General features: G+C 27.4%; 5 protein-coding genes across 15 annotated transcripts; 2 read left to right on the top strand and 3 right to left on the bottom strand.

The window, feature by feature from the left end:
• The first annotated feature begins 94 nt into the window (after positions 1 to 94).
• Positions 95 to 4,077, top strand: LOC122567881 (sorbin and SH3 domain-containing protein 1 homolog). Of its 5 annotated transcripts, none has more exons than XM_043727008.1 (6): positions 95 to 1,142; positions 1,634 to 1,718; positions 1,924 to 2,050; positions 2,128 to 2,898; positions 2,966 to 3,229; positions 3,597 to 4,077. In XM_043727008.1, exons 1-6 carry the CDS (start codon positions 1,121 to 1,123, stop codon positions 3,732 to 3,734), a joined length of 1,407 nt encoding a protein of 468 aa, XP_043582943.1. In that variant the 5' UTR covers positions 95 to 1,120; the 3' UTR covers positions 3,735 to 4,077. The 5 variants fall into 5 exon arrangements, with proteins under 5 accessions (XP_043582943.1, XP_043582977.1, XP_043582950.1 ...); XM_043727042.1 differs by lacking the exon at positions 95 to 1,142 and adding an exon at positions 1,205 to 1,226; XM_043727015.1 differs by lacking the exon at positions 95 to 1,142 and adding an exon at positions 1,297 to 1,457.
• A 1,050-nt stretch (positions 4,078 to 5,127) lies between these two features.
• LOC122567841 (probable G-protein coupled receptor 139) lies at positions 5,128 to 9,453 on the bottom strand. Of its 3 annotated transcripts, XM_043726929.1 has the most exons (8): positions 8,997 to 9,453; positions 8,708 to 8,864; positions 8,414 to 8,604; positions 8,107 to 8,279; positions 7,817 to 8,033; positions 7,573 to 7,755; positions 7,318 to 7,501; positions 5,128 to 7,213 (listed from the first exon to the last, which is right to left on the bottom strand). In XM_043726929.1, exons 2-8 carry the CDS (start codon positions 8,806 to 8,808, stop codon positions 6,883 to 6,885), a joined length of 1,380 nt encoding a protein of 459 aa, XP_043582864.1. In that variant the 5' UTR covers positions 8,809 to 8,864; positions 8,997 to 9,453; the 3' UTR covers positions 5,128 to 6,882. The 3 variants fall into 3 exon arrangements, with proteins under 3 accessions (XP_043582864.1, XP_043582854.1, XP_043582873.1); XM_043726919.1 differs by having other exon boundaries at positions 8,708 to 9,453; XM_043726938.1 differs by having other exon boundaries at positions 8,155 to 8,279; positions 8,708 to 9,453.
• Positions 9,454 to 9,951: 498 nt separating this feature from the next.
• On the bottom strand, positions 9,952 to 14,594 carry LOC122567860 (cysteine-rich hydrophobic domain-containing protein 2). Its single transcript, XM_043726977.1, has 4 exons — positions 14,320 to 14,594; positions 13,767 to 13,977; positions 12,861 to 12,977; positions 9,952 to 12,537 (listed from the first exon to the last, which is right to left on the bottom strand). Exons 1-4 carry the CDS (start codon positions 14,436 to 14,438, stop codon positions 12,487 to 12,489), a joined length of 498 nt encoding a protein of 165 aa, XP_043582912.1. The 5' UTR covers positions 14,439 to 14,594; the 3' UTR covers positions 9,952 to 12,486.
• Positions 14,595 to 14,601: 7 nt separating this feature from the next.
• On the bottom strand, positions 14,602 to 18,710 carry LOC122567827 (condensin complex subunit 2-like). 4 transcript variants are annotated; one of them, XM_043726893.1, is made up of 3 exons: positions 18,263 to 18,689; positions 16,043 to 17,949; positions 14,602 to 14,753 (listed from the first exon to the last, which is right to left on the bottom strand). In XM_043726893.1, exons 1-3 carry the CDS (start codon positions 18,307 to 18,309, stop codon positions 14,602 to 14,604), a joined length of 2,106 nt encoding a protein of 701 aa, XP_043582828.1. In that variant the 5' UTR covers positions 18,310 to 18,689. The 4 variants fall into 4 exon arrangements, with proteins under 4 accessions (XP_043582828.1, XP_043582818.1, XP_043582841.1 ...); XM_043726883.1 differs by lacking the exon at positions 14,602 to 14,753 and having other exon boundaries at positions 15,647 to 17,949; positions 18,263 to 18,537; positions 18,615 to 18,710; XM_043726906.1 differs by lacking the exon at positions 14,602 to 14,753 and adding an exon at positions 18,210 to 18,219 and having other exon boundaries at positions 15,648 to 17,949; positions 18,451 to 18,690.
• A 171-nt stretch (positions 18,711 to 18,881) lies between these two features.
• Positions 18,882 to 21,184, top strand: LOC122567851 (ubiquitin carboxyl-terminal hydrolase 46). 2 transcript variants are annotated; one of them, XM_043726953.1, is made up of 8 exons: positions 18,882 to 19,142; positions 19,505 to 19,585; positions 19,682 to 19,898; positions 20,028 to 20,108; positions 20,202 to 20,494; positions 20,563 to 20,700; positions 20,791 to 20,934; positions 21,027 to 21,184. In XM_043726953.1, exons 1-8 carry the CDS (start codon positions 19,140 to 19,142, stop codon positions 21,132 to 21,134), a joined length of 1,065 nt encoding a protein of 354 aa, XP_043582888.1. In that variant the 5' UTR covers positions 18,882 to 19,139; the 3' UTR covers positions 21,135 to 21,184. The 2 variants fall into 2 exon arrangements, with proteins under 2 accessions (XP_043582888.1, XP_043582897.1); XM_043726962.1 differs by lacking the exon at positions 20,028 to 20,108.
• Positions 21,185 to 22,262: the final 1,078 nt, after the last annotated feature.

Genomic DNA, 22,262 nt, shown 5'->3' with positions numbered 1-22,262 from the left:
TATATATATATATATAATATAATTGTATACATGCATGTATATACGTGTATACTTTCCTAAGCAACTGAAGTATTAAAAGATGGTCAAATCAAAACATTGTGAAACTACTAAATTTCTCAAAGTTCTAGAAAATATAGATAGAAAATCATATTTCCATCTAGTTCTAATCTTTTTTGCTAAATATTTCATTCAATAATAAATAATGTAGTGGATTCAATTATTTTTACAGATGCATTATTTTCAACGAGGCATTTAATAACAAAAATGTTTTATTACATTTTTTAAACAATGAAAATAATTACATATGCGTACATACGATAAAACGAGTATGTATAAAGATTTATTTATCATTTTGTACAATTCGGTATTGCAAAATCTGTAATTTGCATATGTCTCAGATGTCGCTAGTAACAGGAGTTATTGTGTACGAATATATTATGTGAATTAAAACATGTATGCATGTACCTAAAGTAAAATATAAAGTAAAATATGAAACTTACTGAAATATTGTAAATACTAGGAGATAAAAATAAAAAACTATATTTTATATTATACGAGCAAATTTACAAAAAATAAATAACAATTTAAGCTATCATAGAGGTTAATAGAACAAATTACAATAGTATAACCACTGTAATAAAATTAACGTACCTAGAAACTTTAAAATCTAGGGACATTAATGGTAATTTATAATCGTAATTTTGCAAATTTCAAATAAATGCTTGATACGTGATAAATTATTTGGTAATTGTTCTAATTCTAAAGCGGTCACATGTCTATACACGTGTGAAACGATAAGCGTATAATTAAGAAACAGTTTCGTTGGTAGTCATAACATTTATAAGGACAAACGGGTCTTTTTTAATTACAAAAATGAAACATTACTGGTACAATGATTCATTTTCTTTGACAAGTGAAATCATTAAAAAATAACGAAATGAAACAGAAAGAAACAGTTATTTATTTATTTTATTAACATTAAATCTTTAAACAAGATATTTCCAACGATATATAAATTATTCACCTATAGGACTGTAGAAGTTAGTTGTTTAATCAATTTCTTTTAAACTTATTATCACATCGTAATATAAGATATAGTTGCAATCGTGTTGAATGAAAAATGGCTGCAAACGTAAAAACAGGTGAGTACTGTGTACGAACCTGCCGATAGTATAAACCATCGCTCGAAGAAAATTAACTGATCTGTTTAATTGAAGAAAGTATATGTACATAATAAAATATAAATATAACTTTTTATCCATATGTTTGAAATTATAATTAAATTTCATTACTACGTCATGTTTTTCATTCGTACGTCAAATCCAATATACACTACCATTCGTGAAATTTTTAATTATTATCGTGGCGCCTCTGAATTCATATCGCGTCAAAAGATATCTGACACTTGGTAGTGGGCGTATAATCGGAACGCAGAAGCTTCATTGTTGTCAATACGGGTATTGTTTTTCGTAAATTTCCCTGTATGTTCGTGCCTACGTATTTACATTTGTGTGCATGAATGTATAGAAAAGAATCTATACAATAAGTATCTGTTTGTGCATTGTATGCTGCAATACTAGATCTCAACGAACTTTTTTTTGAGGTATTGCTTCATTTCATGGTTTGCTTTCAGAAATGCGAATTCCTACACGATCTGCCCCTCGTCCACCAATTAATCAAAATTCGACGGCACAAAGAAACATTATTTGGAATAGCACGTAAGTTCGATATTATGTGGTTTAACACAGATTCTTTATACTTTTTACCATTTTCGTAGTAAATATTTTCGTTACACAAATGTAAGTATATTATATATATGATATAATGACTGGATTTCATGCAAGACGCATGTTATAAGTTCATGTAGGATTTCAAACATTATTGAATTCATTGCTAAATTTAATTATCTTTTGATATTCATAGAAACAATGTTTTCGGATCTTCGTTAATGCAACAACCTATCCAGAAGAAAAAGCCACCACCTCGGCCACCACCGCCAAAATTTAATCAAAATTACTCGCAAACACAAAAGGAAAAGTTAAAAAAACCAGTATGTAGACGTCTATTAAATTAACATTTTACAGTTAACAAACATTATCTAATGCTGTTTGTATGGTATTTGAATAGGTAAGACCTACAGAACTTTTGAATAATCTTTTCGGAAGAAAGAAAAGCGAACATTCAAGCATAACACAGTTAAATAGTCAGACAATACACAATACAATATTACAATCAGAAAACACAAATGGACCAATTTGTCTAATAGATTTTAGTCCACCTGGATCTCCAACATTTACGACTCGATCAAGTAGTGACGGTGTTAGCATTGATAGCTTTGGCAGTGATGGAAACTCAAATCCATCTGCGTTTACAAGTAGCGGGAACACATCTCAAACAGAAAGTGCCTTTGAAGATGATTTTGATTTTTTTGGAATATCTAATAGAAAAACATCACAAAATGATCCATGGAAAATTAATTCAATAACAGATCCATTTGGACCATTGGAAATAACTAATCATAATACATTACAATCTGTAAAACATGTGGGGGATGCAAGCTTTTTTGCTTTTAATGCAAATAATCATACAAATAACCAAGCATCTTTCAATCAAACATCTTTGAAAAGTACTCAATCAATGCCAACTATAATTCGCGCGAAACCACCCAAACCCCCAGCTCCAAAAGTTTTACAAACGAAAATACAGCAAAAGATTAATAACATCGAAATTGACTCAAGATGTTCAAACAAAATAGTGCCTTCTGCTAAACCAATGACATTAGATTTATCTAATTCATGGCAAAATGATTCTAAAGATAACCCTTCACCTCCGATGCCCACAATACCACCACCTGCACCACCTCTGGAATATTTAGCGGAAATAAATAACGATCTTTCAGTAAGTAATTATAATTCGCTCTGTACTTATTGCTTTATCAAAATAATTAGTATTGCCCTATTTTTAGGTCAGCAATGAAGAACCTTACGGCATTGCCCTATATGATTTTCCATTAATACATGCGGACGATTTGCCTTTCAAGCAAGGTGATATAATATATTTAATTAGAAAAATTAATGAAGATTGGATGGAGGGTAGAGTAGGAAATCAACAAGGAATATTTCCTATTAATTTTATTGATATAAAAGTACCATTGCCTGGTGTCCCAGACAATATAGTTACCGCTATCTACCCTTTTAAAGGTGAAACACCAGAAGATTTAGTATTTGATGTAAGTTAGTTTTATGCAAAATTGACGATTATCATTTGCTCGCTTAGACATCATTCTTATATTACATTACATTCTTACATTAATATACATTATTATAATTAATATGATTAATATAAATTAATATAAATATTCTGTCAATATGCAGAAAAGAATAACGACGATCTATTTTCTCTTGCTATTTATTATCATTAAAAATGAATTATTTTGCTTATCTGCACTTTTTTTATCAAGTTTATTGTACTGCTGAAGTATAAAAAATCCCATTACATTTACTGATTACACATTTGCTACACTTACATATTTGAATCTTACTGTATAATAGTTATCTTAATTTCATTTTATTTATATATTCATATATATGTTGTAGGAAGGAGAAAAAATTACAGTTTTATCGAGGATATCACAAGATTGGTTATATGGTGAGTGTAAAGATCGAAAAGGACAATTTCCGGTAAATTACGTAAATAGAATCCCATGTAATCTTCCTTTACACGTGGAAAATTAATGTTTCGCATGTTTTCTCATATTATAAATGGTTATATGTCAGTGATTTCTATATTGCTAATTTTATTCTTACTAATATTTTTGTAATGGTACTTTCATGAAGCAGGGAATGAAAAATTTAGAATATATTCAGTCATAGATACTAAATGGAGACTAAAATTTGTAGAATTTCTATTTACAACAAGACTGAATTATATGCAAGTATGCATTGCCTTGTCAAAGAGAAAGAAAGAATTTCAAGAACATATTTTTACTAGATTTTTAAATTGGATTTTTGAAAATGAAAGATTTACATTTTGAAACTTTTTACGATCAAAAGAGTAGAGTAATATTACTTTTCAATTTTTTCAGAAATAAGTAATTTTTACGTCATTAATATTTATAGATATGCCTTAAATATTATTTTCTCGAAGAAAATTAGTAATACAAATAAAACGTATTTTACCATCGTTAAAGTATTCAAATATCAAGCATTAATATTATTCCTTAATTGTGTAATATATATTTTTATACAGAATGACTCTTCTGCTAATTAAGTTAAAGACAATGCTGCCAATCGTACATCCAATCGTATACAATCGTTATCATCTTATATATGTATATGTATAAGTATACATGATAGCCTCTTTCCTAAACAGAGGCGGTACCGATTCCTGGTAATGATGTTAACGTTAACGCTCTTCTGGTGTTATATACGTGTAGCGTCAATACATATACGTAATCTGTAATGGCAAATGATAAGATAATATGTATATCTATGAAATGGTCAGCAATATTATCTTTGGCTTAACTAGAGAGATCATCTCGTAAATTAAAATGCACTTAATGCAAAAATATGAAAAAATGTATATATGAAACTTTGTAATAATTTCCTATTTCTTAACAGAAATTTCAATATAATTACGCACAGAGTTGAAATTGAGATATTTCAATATCAAATTTCAGCAAATCCTATTTGCCTCTATAATTTAAACTTTATTTAAGTTGTTATTTCTTATGTAATAGATGTAAAAGTAACATTTCTATTATCAATATTTTTGAATAACGTTTCTTTGTAAATTTCTCTAACTGATTATTAAGTGTAGATAAATCCTAGATTTATTAATGAATTTAATAAGTTAATATATTTGTTTAATAAATAATAATTACAAATAAATATTTATACAATATGCAACATAATATAATTAACATGTAAAACGAATAAATATATTTTTTCATATGTACATAAAATATTTAAAACTTACTAGATTTAATGCAGAATTATAATTGAACCTGCAATGTTTCACTATTATTGTTTTAACAATTATTCTGTTTAACGTATCCTATATTATGTTAAAATGATCAAAATTACATATTAATTAGTAAAGGTAATAAAAAGGTAACAACAATTTTTCTATCAATAAACATGTGTATGTTAACTTCATACTTAAATATGTTACACATATCAAATTGTATTTTATAATATGTATTTAAAATGTATTTCGATTTATGTTTAGTATATGAATATGCAATATCCATATATTACACATATACTGAGCATATATAGAATCTGAGTATGTCAAATTGAAATTATTCATTATAATTAAATATCTCATATATTAATGTAAATACTTAATTACACATTTATTACAATGAAACATATTTGCAAACCAAATTTGTGCATATTTTAGTAATTAAAAAAAGAAGATATATTATATTCTAAAACGTGTGTGCGTATAAATAGATGTTATTCAGTTGTAATATGTAGTAAATTATTTTAAAATTTTTGGAAATTTCGTAGAAAATTTCAATTGCAGTATTAGCAAGCAATAATTTTATCAATTTTATAATTTATATTGGAGCCAGATATCCGAATTATAAAATGAATTTAAACAAACAGAATTATAATAATTATAGTTTGTTATATCTTCATTTTTATGAACATAATGTAGAAAATTCTAGTTTCTAAACTTATTTCAGCATATACAATGTGATATTCGGTTGCATTAGTAATCATTTTGGCTCTAATTCTGAAAGAAATCAGTGGTCGATCGACATGAAATTTGAAAGGGATTGAGGGAGGGAAGAGGATGTAGATCTTATTTAAAAATTTTAGCTATGGATATTTATTCGTTTCCGAAATATCGATAAAAGACCTTTCAATGTTATACATATATATAGCAACTGTTTTCGCTGTAGTAGTCGTCGTCGAATGTCAAGTGCTGATTGTCAAGTAGCTGATGACGCAACAGCGATATCGACCTCAGTATGTATACGGTGTCCTACCTAAAATCAGTCCGCTTGTTTTTAGACTAAGTTACGTTTTAATCTCCGTGGTCGTAAAATGTTGGGTTAATATACCGTGTGTGTATGTGTGTTTGCGTGTCGTGTGTGTACTACATAACCAGCGATCAACCTTAGTTATCAAATTATATATAAAAATATTCCGTCGCGGCCGGCTAATATTTGATTACTTAATCAGTTCAAAAGATAATTAAATAGAAAATAAAACATCCTTTGGACAACTGAAGCTACAATAACCTATTTCACATGGGACACCGTATAGATACTGAAGTGATATCGCTATTGCATCATCGGCTATTCGACAATTGAGGATAAGTACCAGAGAACAACTACCAGCTAAGACGGTTGATTAGTAATTAGTAACATCTATATAGACACCATTCAATATATAGTATCGCAAGCTTTTATTAAGAACTCAAAAACTAATAAATAGCCACAGCTAAAATTTTAAATTTGAGATCCACCCCTCCCCTTCTCTCTCTCTCTCTCTCTCTCTCTTTCTCTCTCTCTCTCTCAAATTTCGTATCGATCGGTCATTGTGATCTCTTTTAAAAGAACATCCATCATTTTTATCATGTGTGTAAAATAAATTATTTAATGTGATACATAATATTAATAATGATATACTTTCTAGAAATATGTAATAGAAAATTCAAGTTTTGTAAATTATGAAAATATGTAATAAAATTAGTGAAAATATAAACAAGGAAGAATACTCTTACCAAAAGTGATATAAGTAAAGTGATAAAATTTGACATGAAATATATAACAGTGTACATATTCAATAAAAATATGTGGATATACAAACATTTTTGCAATGTTTAATGCTAACAGTCTTTATAAATTTGATTTATATATTCTTTACATTAAGTGTTTGCAATAGTGGTACTATTATTTTGCGCAGAAACACTTCCAGAGGTACGGTGTTCACCAAGCGTGATAGCTCTTATTAGTAATACGTTCGGAGACTGTGCGGGTTTTAAATGTGTAGGATATTTTGAACACAATATACATTTGTTGATATGTTTAGAAAAGATTGAAAAGATTACAATTTTATATCGTTTTAATGTCTGTATGACTACGTTTCTAAATTTTTCACCTGTCAGACAATATAAAAAGAAATTAATTGCAAAATTCCAATGATATATATGAAAGCATAAACCGCGGCACCACTTTAATAACATTTTTTCTTTTAACCTGAAAAATAATTAATAATTGTAAGATACAAAGTTATCAATTATATTAAACGCATACGCAATAACGAGCAAGCATATATTATACGCATATTCTAAAATCTATACCAGTGTATATATTCCGCTTTTCTTTTCATCTCAGTACCGGGAAATTTAATCAAAATGACATCCCAATAAAGTTCCAAAGTTTCAACTATACCAAGGGGTAATAGTAATACTAAATAAACAGTTGATACTACAAATAATATTCTAAAAGTATGATGTACTTTGTTTGTTTTATGTCTGAAATTTTCTAAGAAATAACGTCATGAAATGTATTCGTTTTTCTTTAATTACATAAATCTACTTAAATAATTTACTTACGAGTTAACTGACAGTGAATTTTTTCAGTTTTTTTCATGAGTATAATCAGTAAAATATTTCCAATAAATATAAAAAGTAAAGGTAACCAAGTTGATAATGCAATATAAAAATACATAGCACTACCCCATGGTTTTATTTTCTTTTGGCATGGTATAAATTCAAAAACGCTGTCTGTTTCATAGCCTGTAAATTAAGTGAAATAGATTTCTGACATAACACATTGTACTGAAATTTGAATTTTTACCTCCTGAATACAATTTTGTTAATGATATTATAAAGCTGACACATATCAAAATAGTAATAGTTATCGTTCCCGAGGAATTGTTATAACGACCATATATTCCAAAAGGAAACATTATAGCAAATACTCGTGTCCATGTGAGAACTACAACTAGCCAAGTAGATGTAAATTGAAAGAATTCCATAGTAATAGAATTCAAACTGCATAGAAATCTACTAGCCTAAAAAAATGATAAACTTGAGTTTCTAATTATATGCGTAAGATATATGTAATTATCTAATATAATTGCTTACCATGAAAAGATTATTAACAAATATAAAATGTGACTTTGCAATACCTACAGCATAATTAAATACTAATGCTCCGTTATCAGATAAGGCAAGTGCCTTTAAATAAAGTGACAAATTTGATTCACAAAGTATAGGTGTACTTAATATTACAAAAGAAATAGTATTTAACATTACACCTATGTGAAAAATAAATTATTTATTACAGTACAATAAAACATATTAACTTTATATATATATGTATATATGATATAAAGTAGAAAATTATCATATAATAATAAAATGGAAGACTATCCTCCTTTTTTTTACTCACCGAGCATTATAATAAATGGTGTTACGTAGCTAAGTAGAAAGCGTACAAATTTAACAAATGGTTGTAATGATAACCAGTAAAAACGGATTTCACAAGGCCACACAATTTCTAAATCGGATTGTGAAAAATTGTAAAGAAAATCCAAAGTTGTTATTGGTAATGGGCATGTTAAATTTCCTTTAATGTAAGAACTATATAACAAATATAAATATGTAGATGGAAACATAAAATAATCTTTATTTATTAATTATATTTTTAATTAATTATATTTCACAATTTTTATAAAATTCTCACCTGACTTCATCTTTTGCTGAAATTTCAGTAGACTCTATTGATTGTAGCAATACATTTAACATTAACATGGATTGCAGATTTATATTGGTAAGTGAAACCATTTGTATACATATACATGTACTTTATGAAGATACAACAAAATTTTATGCTGTAATGTCTAGAAATATATATTTTACATATTTTAATGATGAATATATACTACAAAAAATATGTTGTTAAGTATTAATTGTGATAATTTAGTCCGTGAAAGCTTCAAAAAATATGTTTTTACTTAAAATTTATATACCACCTTCTGTCAAACACCTTTTCACTACCATGACTAATAATGATGTCTTACTTCTCATTAAGATCTGCAAAGGCACCTGTCGTCAATTATCATAACATAGAATTATTCTTAGCAAATATCATTTCAATGCAGATAACAGCTTATAAGACTTATATATAACTAGAAACAGACCTGCATTTTGTGTACACTTAAATACAGATCTACATATCCAATAATGAGAGTTCGTACAATATATATATACATACGTATATCTTTTTAACTTCCTGACAAGTTCCTTTTTTAAATTATAGTCACAATGATATGATAAAATGAAAGAAATTAATATTATTATACATATAAGAAAAGGTTTCTTATACAGCAAATTAAATATTGTAAAATAATGTATTTGTTATAAAAAAAATAATAATATTTAAAAGAAAATTCCTTTAACAGAGCTAAATATCTGATATACACCAAAAGAATTTTTATTTCTTTATCAACGAATTATTTTTAATAAAGTTATAAATAATAGTTTATTTTTTAAATTGTAGTTTTATTTACTAATTTAAGTTATAGGCAATAGTTAAATATAAAATTAATATAATGAAAAATTTAATACATATTGATATACAAAAGACAGAGTTAGTTAATGAGAATTTTTATTTTAATAATTGGATATATTTGTTGGGTAGTAATTATCATCATTTTATGGAAATATAATTTGCAATATATTTTCTGTATATAGTATGTACATGTAGAATTCAGATATTCCACAACAGAAAGGCACATTAAAATCATGATAGACTGATAGTCATTTTTGTAAAAACATTGAACACTGTTTTTCTTTTGTTGTAATAGTAATAAATCATATATTTTGTAAACCGTATACATTATTCATAACAAACTTTCTAACGTTTCTATGTAGTATTCTATTCTTCTGTAAAAACTTATTTCATTAGGTTCAATAAATAAAATTCTATTTGTTTTCAACAATTTTCTAAAAATTTCTTTATTACATTCTTATGAAACACACTTAATGTACTATGGTAAATACAACAAAAATGACATTACATTCCCAGAGACATTACTTTTAACCATTTGTTCTGCCTATCAAAAATATATCCCCTTCGTTTCATAAATTTTGTATCTGCCTAAGAATATTATATAAATTGTCTTCATATCTGATATTCTTCTGTCTTTTTCACATCAATCCTTTCTATCGTCTATGATAATACCAATATGTAAATAAGTTCACCTATATCTCAAGGATTAATTTCTTTTTAACAATAATGTTTATTTCTCCATATACTAGTAAATTCGTCAAATCCAATGTACTTTTCAAAACAATTTTATTATTTCTTCATTTTGAAATTCTCCTCCTTAAAATTATTAATTATTTATAGCTTTTTACCTTTTAAATATGTAAGTTTCTTAACATATTTACAACCACATATGTAAATATATGCAATACAATTTATCTACAAAAAGGTACAATTCAAGAAATTAACTATGCATTCCACTTATATGTGTGTGTGAAGAAAATAAAAATGCAGTTTTTAATTTCCATTGAGTTATTAAATACAGTAACATCAATTAATGAAAAAATAAATCCATATCTCTTTATTTGTAAACAATTTTTCAATGTTTTGTTTATCAAAACACAGATTTTAAAACATTTAAGTTCATATACTTACAAACATTAAGAAATACTTGCACTATCCAAATAAAAAAGGGGAAAGAAGGAGTAAAACGAATGAATAAGCATTGATAATTACAAACATATAAATTACTAATATATAGTGTAAAAGCATGTTGACCGTTACAGTTATCAATTCTGCACAATTCTACATTAATTATATTTTTTAAACACGCGAAACATCAAGGATATTTACATTCATGGTTCCATTGCACAGTACATCTCAAGTGAAGTATCAACAATTTACATAACTCACATAATTTGGAATGGAATAATATTGTTAACTAATGCAGCTTCTACTGTTTCATAATATTCAATGAAATAATCATTATATTTATTTATTAGTAAGTCAAAAATTATGTTCCCAAACTGGTGTTCACATGAATTATTGTACAGATACTAAATTACTGTTGTAATGTGAAGCATCATAATTGATAATTTTGCAAATTAAGTACATCCCTTAGAAAGATATTTATTGTGTTTATTAAGCTAGAAACTCAGATGTATGTGATTTTTGAGACATATGTAGGATATATGTTTAAGTTGAAAACTAGTCTTGTATTCTCAATCACAGCCACTGAATAGAAAGAAAAATACTTCTAATGCTTTCCAAATTTCTAACATATGTCCTATCCATTTTTCTACAATTTTTCTATACTTCATTATATCTATATCCAGAGCTTATTTTTATTTCTTATGTATCAACGAAAATTTTCGCTTATAAAATAGAGTTTCTATATAGAGAAGTGCCTGTACAGAACCATATAATGTGATATACAATATTACAGAACAAAAACATTCATTAAAATTTTAATTAAACAATGTATTGATTGATCGATAATTGAATGAATTTTAATACTGTACAGTGATTGTATTTTTTATTTTTTCAAAACCAGTCATTCTCTGTAAAACTGGCTATGAATAATTAAAAAATTAATTCTTCCTTTTTTTCTAATGCAAAATAGTTTATCCCACATTATATGTAAAAAGACTTATATTTCGATTGAAGGTAATATCATTATCTCTTGATAGCAACAATATGTTTACTATCTTAAATTATATTAAATTCATGTCAAAAAGTAAAACAGACACATATTTGTATGTATCGTATTCTCTAATATCACCTTGGTAAGAAATCAACCTATAGACAAAACAAGTTTTTATATTGTATACATTAATATGTACAAACGAGTATCTGTATTTTGCATTTTTTAATGGTATAAGGGCTATGTGATAGTTATTTCTCACCCTTGAATCACAAATACTTTGTAAACTATTCGTTGTACTATATCAGATTAATTTCTTACCTGAAAGCTTAATATCTAATTGAAATGTAGGTTTTAAAAAATTATTAACAAGGGAGCAAAAATTGTTCAAAATAGTTATGTTTTAATGACTAGTAAACTAGATATCAAGCAGTGCTTTTAAAATACGTTTATAATCCCATTTGTAATTTTTTCTGTGCAAACTGATAAATATTTGTTAATATTCTTTTTCACTAAATAACTGAAAATCAAAAGCAGATCGATCTCTTTTTATAAAAGATGAGTACATAAATTGTTGTGATTTTGTACCTGTTAAGATAGATGTTAGGGAATAAGACTAATATATCATAACTGATCCGCATTCGTATCTCATTATTGTACTGTGCAATCCTACATATAATATTTACAAAAATAAGCATCCCACAAGTGCCTTCTGTAATGACACTTAATTTCTCTTATTTTACAATTAAGCCAGAGGCTGTTGGCTTTTTACATCTTAGAGTTGCACTAATTTATTATGTGCATAAGTCATACGAGTATCCAGATCTTTTCTTTAGTCAGGTTTATATATGGGTATCTTTGGAATAAATTCAATTAAAAGAACCTGAAATATAAAAGGTGAAAACAAATAAGTGTGTGTTTATACGTAAACATTGGATTTGTGCTTAAGAATAGTTCAGACAATGATGTAACTAAAAGTATAAGCTTGTTTATACTAATAAGCTTTCAACTATTTACATAATCAAAAAAGTGAATTTGTGTGTATATGTGTCCTTCCTTAAGAAATAGATAATATAATAACAGATTTGATCTCTATGAATTTAAATGGGGAAACTAATTGTAATACAAATTAAGTAACTAAGGTTAAATCTTAAAACAAGAAATATAAAAATATAACAATTTTAATTTATCTTTATGCTTACTTACATATTCCATCATGGATGAAGTGTCACATCTTTGTTTTGCTAATCTCCAATGTAATCCAAGTGTGTGATATAGCCTACTATTCTCCCACTCTAATAATTTATTTAAAGAATGTTGTGTCTATAAATAGTAAGATAAAAATTGTTTATATTATTATGTATGTATTACATACCTCATTTTATATTTCATATATTGGTCAATTTACAGAAAAGGGGCCTTAGCATCTATTTTAATAGGATTTGTTTTAATTGTTTTGTTTATATGTGTAAACAACAGGAAAAATAAAAAGACTGAGAATTTGGGTCCAGATCATTTCTAAAAAAATAAAATCATCCAAAAAAGAAAAATTGAGAAAAAATATTTAAAAAATGTAATAGTTCTTATAAATACATATTGCATTTTTAATATAAATTTTTATTAAGATGTGTGTGTGTGTGTGTGTGTGTGTGTGTGTGTGTGTGTGTGTGTGTGTGTGTGTGTGTGTGTGTGTGTGTTTTTTTTCTCAAATGTTCATTGCAATGATTCATATAGGTATATTACTTTAGACTAGATAAATCTTTAGCTAGTGTAAGTTAGCCAACATTGCCCTTATGATAGTAATTTATACATGATGCCATCTTCAAGTGATCTATATAAATTTCTCTCTTTTAGCAACAATGCTTCAAGTTTTTCTCCATTTTTCTTCACTTCTGAACATTTTTTATCTTTCTGAAGGTGATCTGAGTCCAACTTCCAATTGTTTATAGGCATAAACAAAGCAATTAAAACATATCCCATAAAACAGTCCCACAAAAATCGATTATAAGGCCTTTTTTTTACAAGCGCATTCATATGTTTTATTACAAAATTTCATCATAGATAGAAACTTACACAAAACAAGTATATTTTTTACAAAGATTAAATATTTACCCTTTTACTCAAACAAATAACAGGCCAAAGAGAACATCCTAATGTACAACAACAACAAACGCAACCACAAAATAACCACTTAACATTAACCGGTAATGTTTTTTTCAGTACACTGTTTATTCTCATAATAGTTGCTTTAAATTCTTCTGGAGCAATACGAGACACCAAGCCATTTGGAAATTCTGAATCAAAACGATTACTAAGTCCAAATCTAAAACAAATAATTACAATTTTAGTAAATTAATTCACTTATAAGTAATTTACACAAGTTATACAACACAAAAAATTATTCCGCTTGAACTCTTTGTTATAAAAATAAGATTACAGGAAAATCATAAAAAACAAATTTTATTGAATTTTATGTCTTGCAATCATGTCTTATATTATATATTTTTAATTGTATTATTTTTAATACAAAAGTAGAATTGTCGTAAATACAGATAAAATCACACTCAGTATAAAAATAGTTCACAGCTTTGATTTCTTTGTTCTTGAAATGAAATACTGAGTTTATGTATGTAAAAAATATAAAGGATAACAGAAATTTGCTTACACAGTCATATTGCCAGCTCCGCGAATAACTATAGGATCTGGCACCATTTTCACATACTGTTCCTCCAAATTTTGTTCATTTTCTTCTTCTTCTTCATAAATTGCATCGAAATCTGCCATTGTGCAATATTCAATGGTTCCCGCTCTATGAGCAACACGACTATATCGTCAAGACAGAACGACGTCTATTCTATTGAAATGCAGCTCTTCTTCATTTATATTTAACACGGAATTGCAACGCATACACGTTGACTTTAAGTGTTCTGTGTAAACATTTTCACGGTTAGGAGTAATAGGCCAAGCAGCAAGCTTTCAGTTGAAAGTTATTTACAACAACATTCACAACACAAGACAACGCGCACTGCAGATACCCACAGCGGCCACAGCTCATCAATTTTTCATTCAATGCGATTTCAGGTTTGCCAACATTATAATCTAGAAATGAATTAATATCGCAGGCTTCTATTAGTAGATTACGTAAACGACATTCATATACTGAAGCCTAGGGAAAACCGTCCGAAAATTGAGTCGTGTCTAGTTAAAGAAAAAATCAACATGGAAGGTCAACAAAGTCCGCATTCTTGCGAGATAGGCAGAGATGAGTAGAGTACCTCTATCTCTGTCTAAAACATTCATAGCATATCACGCATGCACATAGGAAAACCTCGCATGTTGATTTTTCACTAGTCACGACTCAATTTTGTAACAGTTTCCCCTAGCGAGTGTTGAGACTTGCTTATTTGATCATGATTCTATTCATGAAAATAGAAATCTGCTATTAATCATATTCAATCAATTCGATTCATCCAAAATAGATACGTACTCAATAGAAGATACGTTTCGAAATTTTACGTATTTGGTATCATTTTTAGATGCAATAGTTCTTAAAGTAATTCCAAATCAATATTGTAATATAATATCAAATCAAAACCTGTTTAATACTTCACAAAGGATCGATACCAGTTTGAATTTCATAAAGCCATCGAGTATCGATAACCGTTTGATATCGTATGAAGGTATCAATACTCGTTTGATACTTTACACATATTGGGTTGGCACCCGTTTGATACCTTCATAGCAATATACAGATCTGTTTATATGACCGTTGAACAATTCATAATACGTATCTAATAGATGGTATTGCAGGAATTTTGCATGCACTATTAAAATTTGAATACATGCTGTTTTATAAACCTCATTCTTTACATAGAATTTTTTTTACCTTTAACATTACTTTTTTAATATTGTCACTCAATAGAAGAATTTTGGAGAATATTAATATAAAATTGAAAATAATCAAGTACTAGGCTTGTTAAAAATATAATAAATTTATTGCGCATTATGACAATATTGTATTAATATAAAACTTAATCAATATTTATCACACACATATCTATTTTATTCAAAGCAAGATATTGTTTAACTGTTAATTACATAATCTTCTCAATTCATATTCAATTCTTATTTTATATAATTTTTTATAATCTCGTAATTATAAATATTATAATTTTTTTTAGTTTTATATAAATATATTTATCCTTGCTCTATAATAAGATCTGTCATGTCATCTGAAGAATTTATTTTTAACATTTTTTCATTTGCTAAATGCAATAAAGATACAAACGAAATTGGAAAGCTTAAAGCTTCAATATTAGTTTTAGTTAATATATCTGGCAATACTTTATAAATATCACTAAAATATTTACTACTATTCATTTTATTACCTCTATCTTGTTGCATTGTTTTTCTACTCTCTGTTCCTTGTACATCCTTCTCTGTATTATCTTTTAAACATTTCCAAATAGAATATTTTAATTGTCTCATGTCAACTTTTTTGGGACGTACACAATAAGCAATAGACAACTTATTTGTGAGTTTTGGTATAGCAACTAGATTGTCTCCAGTAAAAGGCATTTGTATTCCAAATATACCCTCATTTTCATATTGTATATCATTATCAACTGCATCATTTTCTTCATTTTGTTCATATTCCTCATTGTGGTTGTCAGAACAATGGCTTGATATACCATTTGCATTTATATAATTATAATTTTCTATGTTATCAGATAAAGTAGTAACATTTATATTATTTGCATTTCTTGAATTTTTAAGTGTTGTTGCATGAAGATATAATTTACTAGCTTGCATAATATCATAATGTTTATCTGGAGGTAATGTTAATATTTCTTCATTCCATTCTATTTTAACAGTTCTAGTATGTAGTTTAGTTAACTGACTTGGTAAAAATTTAGTATTTATGTTTTCAATCATTTTATCATCATAACACAGCTCCATTTCCTTATTTTTCTTCTTTGCTTGTGCTTGACGACATAGTTTATTCTCAAAATTATTACTAAATAAAGTTTTTTTAAAATTAGTTGCTTTCCAATGAGATGGACCAGCCCAATGTATATTTAAGCTTTTTTGAATAAAGGAATATTCTGAAACTTTTGATGATACTGTATTAGTTAAAACTTTACAAAAATCCACAATATTTTCTACCTGATTAGGTATAATAGCACATCTATCTACATTTTCTTCTTCTGTCACTTCAATATCAAAATAATTCATACCAGTAGATACATGTTCATTGTCATGTACTGAGTTTTCATCAAGATCAAATTGAAATTTGCTCCCATTATTTTCTTCTGAAATTACCTCATTCGGTTCATCTATCGTCCAACTAAGAAAATCAAAATAGAATAAAGGAGCACCAATTTGCATGTTTGAAAAATCTCTTATTTCTGGAATATCACACCCTGTATATTTATGTTGCAAGTCTTTGCTATTTAACGTATCTATTAAAATATCATTATAAGGATGTAGATAAAATTTGGAATTTGCATGGTTTGGCAACATCACTTGATACAACATATCTGTGGTTTGTAAATCTGCTTCCATAGTTATTAAAGAAGGTTTCTCAGTTTCAACATTCATTTTTAAAGCTTCTACAGTAGCAAATATTGTTTGTTTATTTTTTTTCTTCTTTCTTTTTTCTTGCTTTCGTTTATCTTGGCTGTTCTCTGTTGCTTCTTGATAATCCATATCTTCCATATTATTTTGGTTTTTACTGTCTTTGTCTTGTTTTTCCAGTCCACCAATCATTTTGAGTATATCCATATGAACACCATCAACACGATATCCATAGATTTTAGTACTTACATCCAAAGATGTACTAGCTACTTGCAAATTAGACATGTTGGCATCTTTTTTCTTAATCATATATGTCATAAAATCAATCATTTCTAAGCTAAATGCATTTTTGGAGTTAATTTTATTCTCTGTACCAAGTTTTATACACTGTGATATACGTTCTGCCATTTGAGAAGCTGGCATATTCACTAGAAAACCAAGTCCCAAAGAACGTCTTCTATCATTTAAACTTGTAGAAATTGATGATACAGTATCAGTAATTTCTCGGCGACGAGCCAAACGTTCTGCTTCATCATCATTTTCTGATAAAGCAAAACTGTTTATTTTTTGAGGAATTACAGACTTCCGTCGCAATGGAGAAGAAGAAGACGGAGAGGAATGTATAGTAGAATCTATTAATACATTTATACCCTTACAAGCTGTCATCTTGTTGCTTGGAATTTTATGAATATTAAGCTGAACTTCTTTATCCATGTTCCTACAATAAATATAGAAAAATATATATAAAATAACTCCTTTTAATATTTATATATTTTTTTATATGAATTGTGATATTTTACTTAAAAATGTAACTTTAAAATGATTTATAAAAAATGGATTGAATTATGTAAGTAAATGAATCAAAATTATATACAATAATCAATTTTCCAAATTTTTAAAAATACATGAATATTCCTTAAATATCCAAATGATTTATAATATCATATAATAAAAAGAACATGTTTGTTCATATATTACCTGTGACATTCTACAATGATTATAAAAATAGAAATATGTATATTGTTACTAACATTTTTCTTTCATAATTATACATTGAATAATAATGAAATTTAGACATGTTTAAATAAACATGTATTTTGAAAATTAGAAACAAAACAGCTTGATAAAGACCGTCACACAAATTAATAACGTTTTATTTTACTCTTTTTCTATTTAATGTTCAATTACGTTTCAAAAACTTAATTAGTAATACAATTACGTTCAACATATGTATAACATCAACGCTCTACTTTCTTCAAGTTGATACTAATAGTTACATGAAATGAGGTCATACTTCATAATATATCTAAAAAACACAATATTTCTATGTGTATCATACAAATGCAATATACGTATACAAAATACAATTTATCATAAAAATACATTGAGCTGTTATTTCTTCGAAATTCTAAAAAAATTGGCGCGAAATAACTACAAAAATAGCGATCATAAAACCACGGATATCAAATTCAAGAGATTTTATCATGAAGTAATTGTTTGTAGAGTGCCGAATAACCGAATATATTTCTTATGTAGAGAGACATCTTTCGTTGGAAAACCGCTTTCAGGAATCAACATCAAAACCCTTTATAATGCTTTTGAGCACACATCAATAACTTCTGATAATTTCGTGAAAACTAATAATTTAATCGAGACTCGAGACAAATACCGTTTAGAGTATATGTTAATGAAAACGTCGAATAACACACGTGAACATATATAAGAAATATTGTGCAAATTGTCATTATCGAACAGTTGTTTTCATTTCTATCGTAAAAAAACCTGGACAACTATGCAATTATAATAATTTAAACAATAAATTTGTAAATTAGAATACCATGGAGGTTCCGTCATCAAAATCCATGCTGTTTGCTTGTCAGTGGTCAGTAACAGTTATTAAATCATAAAATGGTAAGTTAAAATGAATTTTATAATTAATAAATATGTTTAATAGCTTTGTGTCATTGTGTGATATCAATATGAATACCATCATATACACTCAATCTATATTTGTTTTAAGTCGTCATACACTATATCTTTTTTAAATGAATTTCATAATAAAATAAGAAATAACTTGTAATTATACAAAATTAGGAATTTATTTCTAAAATAAGGTTAGGATTTAAAGAAATTTCATCAGAGCTTATTTATATGCCAGTGTTACAAATTATGTTATGTATATGTATATGTTAATTATAAAACATTTGTTTGCAAATTTCTATTATTACTATCACTCCTTTATGATTATATATTATATATTATAATTATTATAGGGTACAAATATATCACAATTGGAGAAAGATATTGGCTCTGATCAATTTCCTCCTAATGAACATTATTTTGGTCTAGTTAATGTAAGTATAATAAATTGTAGAAATATTTAAAAATTATAAAATTGTTTTTTATTCTTTGTATTAAAATTATTAATACTAATATTTATATTATTATAGTTTGGAAATACCTGTTATAGTAATTCTGTATTACAAGCTTTATATTTTTGTCGACCATTTAGAGAAAAAGTCCTAGAATACAAAGCTAGAAATAAGAGAACCAAGGAAACATTATTAACATGTTTAGCAGATTTGTTCTACAGTATTGCAACTCAAAAAAAGAAAGTTGGATCTATTGCTCCAAAAAAATTTATTGCCAGATTGAGAAAAGAGAAAGGTTAATATGAATACATATTTCTAATATAAAAATTGATTTTGTAATTATAATGATATATTGTATAAAATATTTAAGTATTTAAATTGTTTATGCATGCTACTTATAATGTATGTATATAATTTTTTACAGAGGAATTTGATAATTATATGCAACAGGATGCACATGAATTTTTAAATTTTTTGATAAATCACATAAATGAAATTATTTTAGGTATGCAAATTTCTTTGCATATGTACATACATACGTACATATATATAATAGCGGATCCTTACAATATTAATTTTTGTGTGTCTGATATTCCAGCAGAGAGAAGTCAAAGCAAACCAACAGGAGGAAAATGTGGTGCAGGTGATGCTGGTTCACCACCAGAGCCTACATGGGTTCATGAAATATTTCAAGGAATTTTGACATCAGAAACACGCTGCCTTAATTGTGAGACTGTATCTAGCAAAGATGAGGATTTCTTTGATTTACAAGTTGATGTAGACCAAAATACTTCAATCACACACTGCCTCAGATGTTTCTCAAATACTGAGACACTTTGTAGCGACAACAAATTCAAATGTGATCACTGTAGTAGTTATCAAGAAGCTCAGGTATTCGTAAAAAAGCTTTACGATTAATAAAATTTAAGAAGGAATTTAACAATACTCCTTTATTCTAGAAACGGATGAGGGTTAAAAAATTACCAATGATACTAGCATTACATCTAAAGAGATTTAAATATGTGGAGCAATATAATCGTCATATAAAAGTTTCTCACAGGGTAGTTTTTCCTCTAGAGCTCCGACTCTTTAATACGGTAAGTAGTTTGCAATTGTTATATATTTGATTGTTTATTTTAACTTTCCAACATTCTAATCTATATTTTTATACATATAATAATTTATAGAGTGATGATGCAGTGAATCCGGATCGATTGTATGATTTGGTCGCAGTTGTGATACATTGTGGCAGTGGGCCTAATCGAGGACACTATATTTCAATAGTAAAAAGCCATGGGTTCTGGTTACTTTTTGATGATGATATGGTTGATGTAAGTCTTATAATTTACATTATAAGTATTTGTATTATGTAAGAATTATTTATCTTTATATAAATATTTATATGACTAAATTTTCATTTTAGAAAATTGATGCATCCACAATAGAAGACTTTTATGGACTTACATCAGATATTCAGAAAAGTTCTGAAACTGGCTATATCCTATTCTACCAATCAATAGATTGTAATTAGAACTTACTACAAATATATAGTGATTAAATTAAACAAATTCTATACGATAATTTAGTATTTTATTGAAGTACAGTGTATAAAATTAAAAATATTATATGTTAGATTATTTATAAAGTAAAATATGTATAGAATCAATTATATCTTGGTTGTAAAATATATAAAAAAATGGTTAGCTTCCTGGGTTACCGTAATAATTAATGTAACGCTCTAAGAAAATTGTTTTCTTTCTAGATACAAGACAACTCATTTTCAGAAGAATTATGTATTTTAATTCTGATGCAAAAAATACTAGTCCATAAAATATTTTGTTTCAGTTAAAGATAACGATAAATTCTATATGTATGTAAAAATATATTAACTGAAAATAAAATCATTGTTAACAAAAATTGTATTCTATTTTTATACATGTAGATTAATATAAAATTTTCATTGCAAGTATTATATTTAAAATTATATTTAAGAGTAAAGACAAGAAAATGGGGAATGGGAGAGACAGTGTGGTATATATAGGAAGAGGAGTAACCGACGCAGTGTTCGTGATAAGTCACATCATTGACAAGCAGCTGAGTAGAGAAAGAGGGAAGTTGTTTGCCTGTTTTGCGGACTTAAGAGCGGCGTTTGACAGACTAAACAGAGAGAAACTGGAAGAGAAAATGAAAAAGATGGGGGTTAGCGAAAACCTAACAAGAAGAATTAAAGAACTGTACAGTGAAACGAAGAACGTGGTGAGAGTTAAGAACCGTAACACAGAAGCCTTTTGGACAGTGAGGGGAGTCAGACAAGGGTGCCCGCTGAGCCCGACATTATTTAACATCTACGTGGCAGGGCTGGAAGACGAGCTAAGGAAAGGGCAAGCCGGGGGCATAGCGATAGGAGGAAGAAAGGTATGGTCTCTGACGTACGCAGATGATATTGTGTTGATGGCGGATAGGGAAGAGGAGCTAAAGGAGATGCTAAGGAAATTCAAAAAATTTCTAAAAGAAGCAGAATTGGAGCTAGGCACAGAAAAGACGAAAATAGTAGTATTCGAAAAAAGAAGAAACAAAAGGAGACAAAGAAAATGGAGTTGGGGAGAGCAAGAACTAGAAGAAGTGGAGGAGATAAGATACCTAGGGTACATACTACAGA

The sequence above is a fragment of the Bombus pyrosoma genome, linkage group LG1 (assembly GCF_014825855.1).
Source record: "Bombus pyrosoma isolate SC7728 linkage group LG1, ASM1482585v1, whole genome shotgun sequence".
NCBI classification, from domain to species: Eukaryota; Metazoa; Arthropoda; class Insecta; order Hymenoptera; family Apidae; genus Bombus; species Bombus pyrosoma.
The sequence above is the reverse complement of the archived record's forward strand: the minus strand, read 5'-3'. Positions and strand labels throughout refer to the sequence as shown.

Coding starts and splice junctions, on each gene's coding strand:
- LOC122567881 (XM_043727008.1), top strand. CDS start 1,121: ATGGCTGCAAACGTAAAAACAG. Junction 1,719..1,923: donor AACATTATTTGGAATAGCAC/GTAAGTTCGATA, acceptor TGATATTCATAG/AAACAATGTTTTCGGATCTT. Junction 3,230..3,596: donor CAGAAGATTTAGTATTTGAT/GTAAGTTAGTTT, acceptor TATATGTTGTAG/GAAGGAGAAAAAATTACAGT.
- LOC122567841 (XM_043726919.1), bottom strand. CDS start 8,808: ATGGTTTCACTTACCAATATAAATCTGCAATCCATGTTAATGTTAAAT. Junction 7,756..7,816: donor AACAAAATTGTATTCAGGAG/GTAAAAATTCAA, acceptor CTTAATTTACAG/GCTATGAAACAGACAGCGTT. Junction 7,502..7,572: donor AATTCACTGTCAGTTAACTC/GTAAGTAAATTA, acceptor GTTATTTCTTAG/AAAATTTCAGACATAAAACA.
- LOC122567860 (XM_043726977.1), bottom strand. CDS start 14,438: ATGGCAGATTTCGATGCAATTTATGAAGAAGAAGAAGAAAATGAACAA. Junction 13,978..14,319: donor GGAGCTGGCAATATGACTGT/GTAAGCAAATTT, acceptor TATTTGTTTTAG/ATTTGGACTTAGTAATCGTT. Junction 12,538..12,860: donor CTTCATCCATGATGGAATAT/GTAAGTAAGCAT, acceptor TTTATATTTCAG/GTTCTTTTAATTGAATTTAT.
- LOC122567827 (XM_043726883.1), bottom strand. CDS start 18,309: ATGTCTAAATTTCATTATTATTCAATGTATAATTATGAAAGAAAAAT. Junction 17,950..18,262: donor TATAATTATGAAAGAAAAAT/GTTAGTAACAAT, acceptor TATTTATTGTAG/GAACATGGATAAAGAAGTTC.
- LOC122567851 (XM_043726953.1), top strand. Junction 19,586..19,681: donor ATTATTTTGGTCTAGTTAAT/GTAAGTATAATA, acceptor ATATTATTATAG/TTTGGAAATACCTGTTATAG. Junction 19,899..20,027: donor CAGATTGAGAAAAGAGAAAG/GTTAATATGAAT, acceptor AATTTTTTACAG/AGGAATTTGATAATTATATG.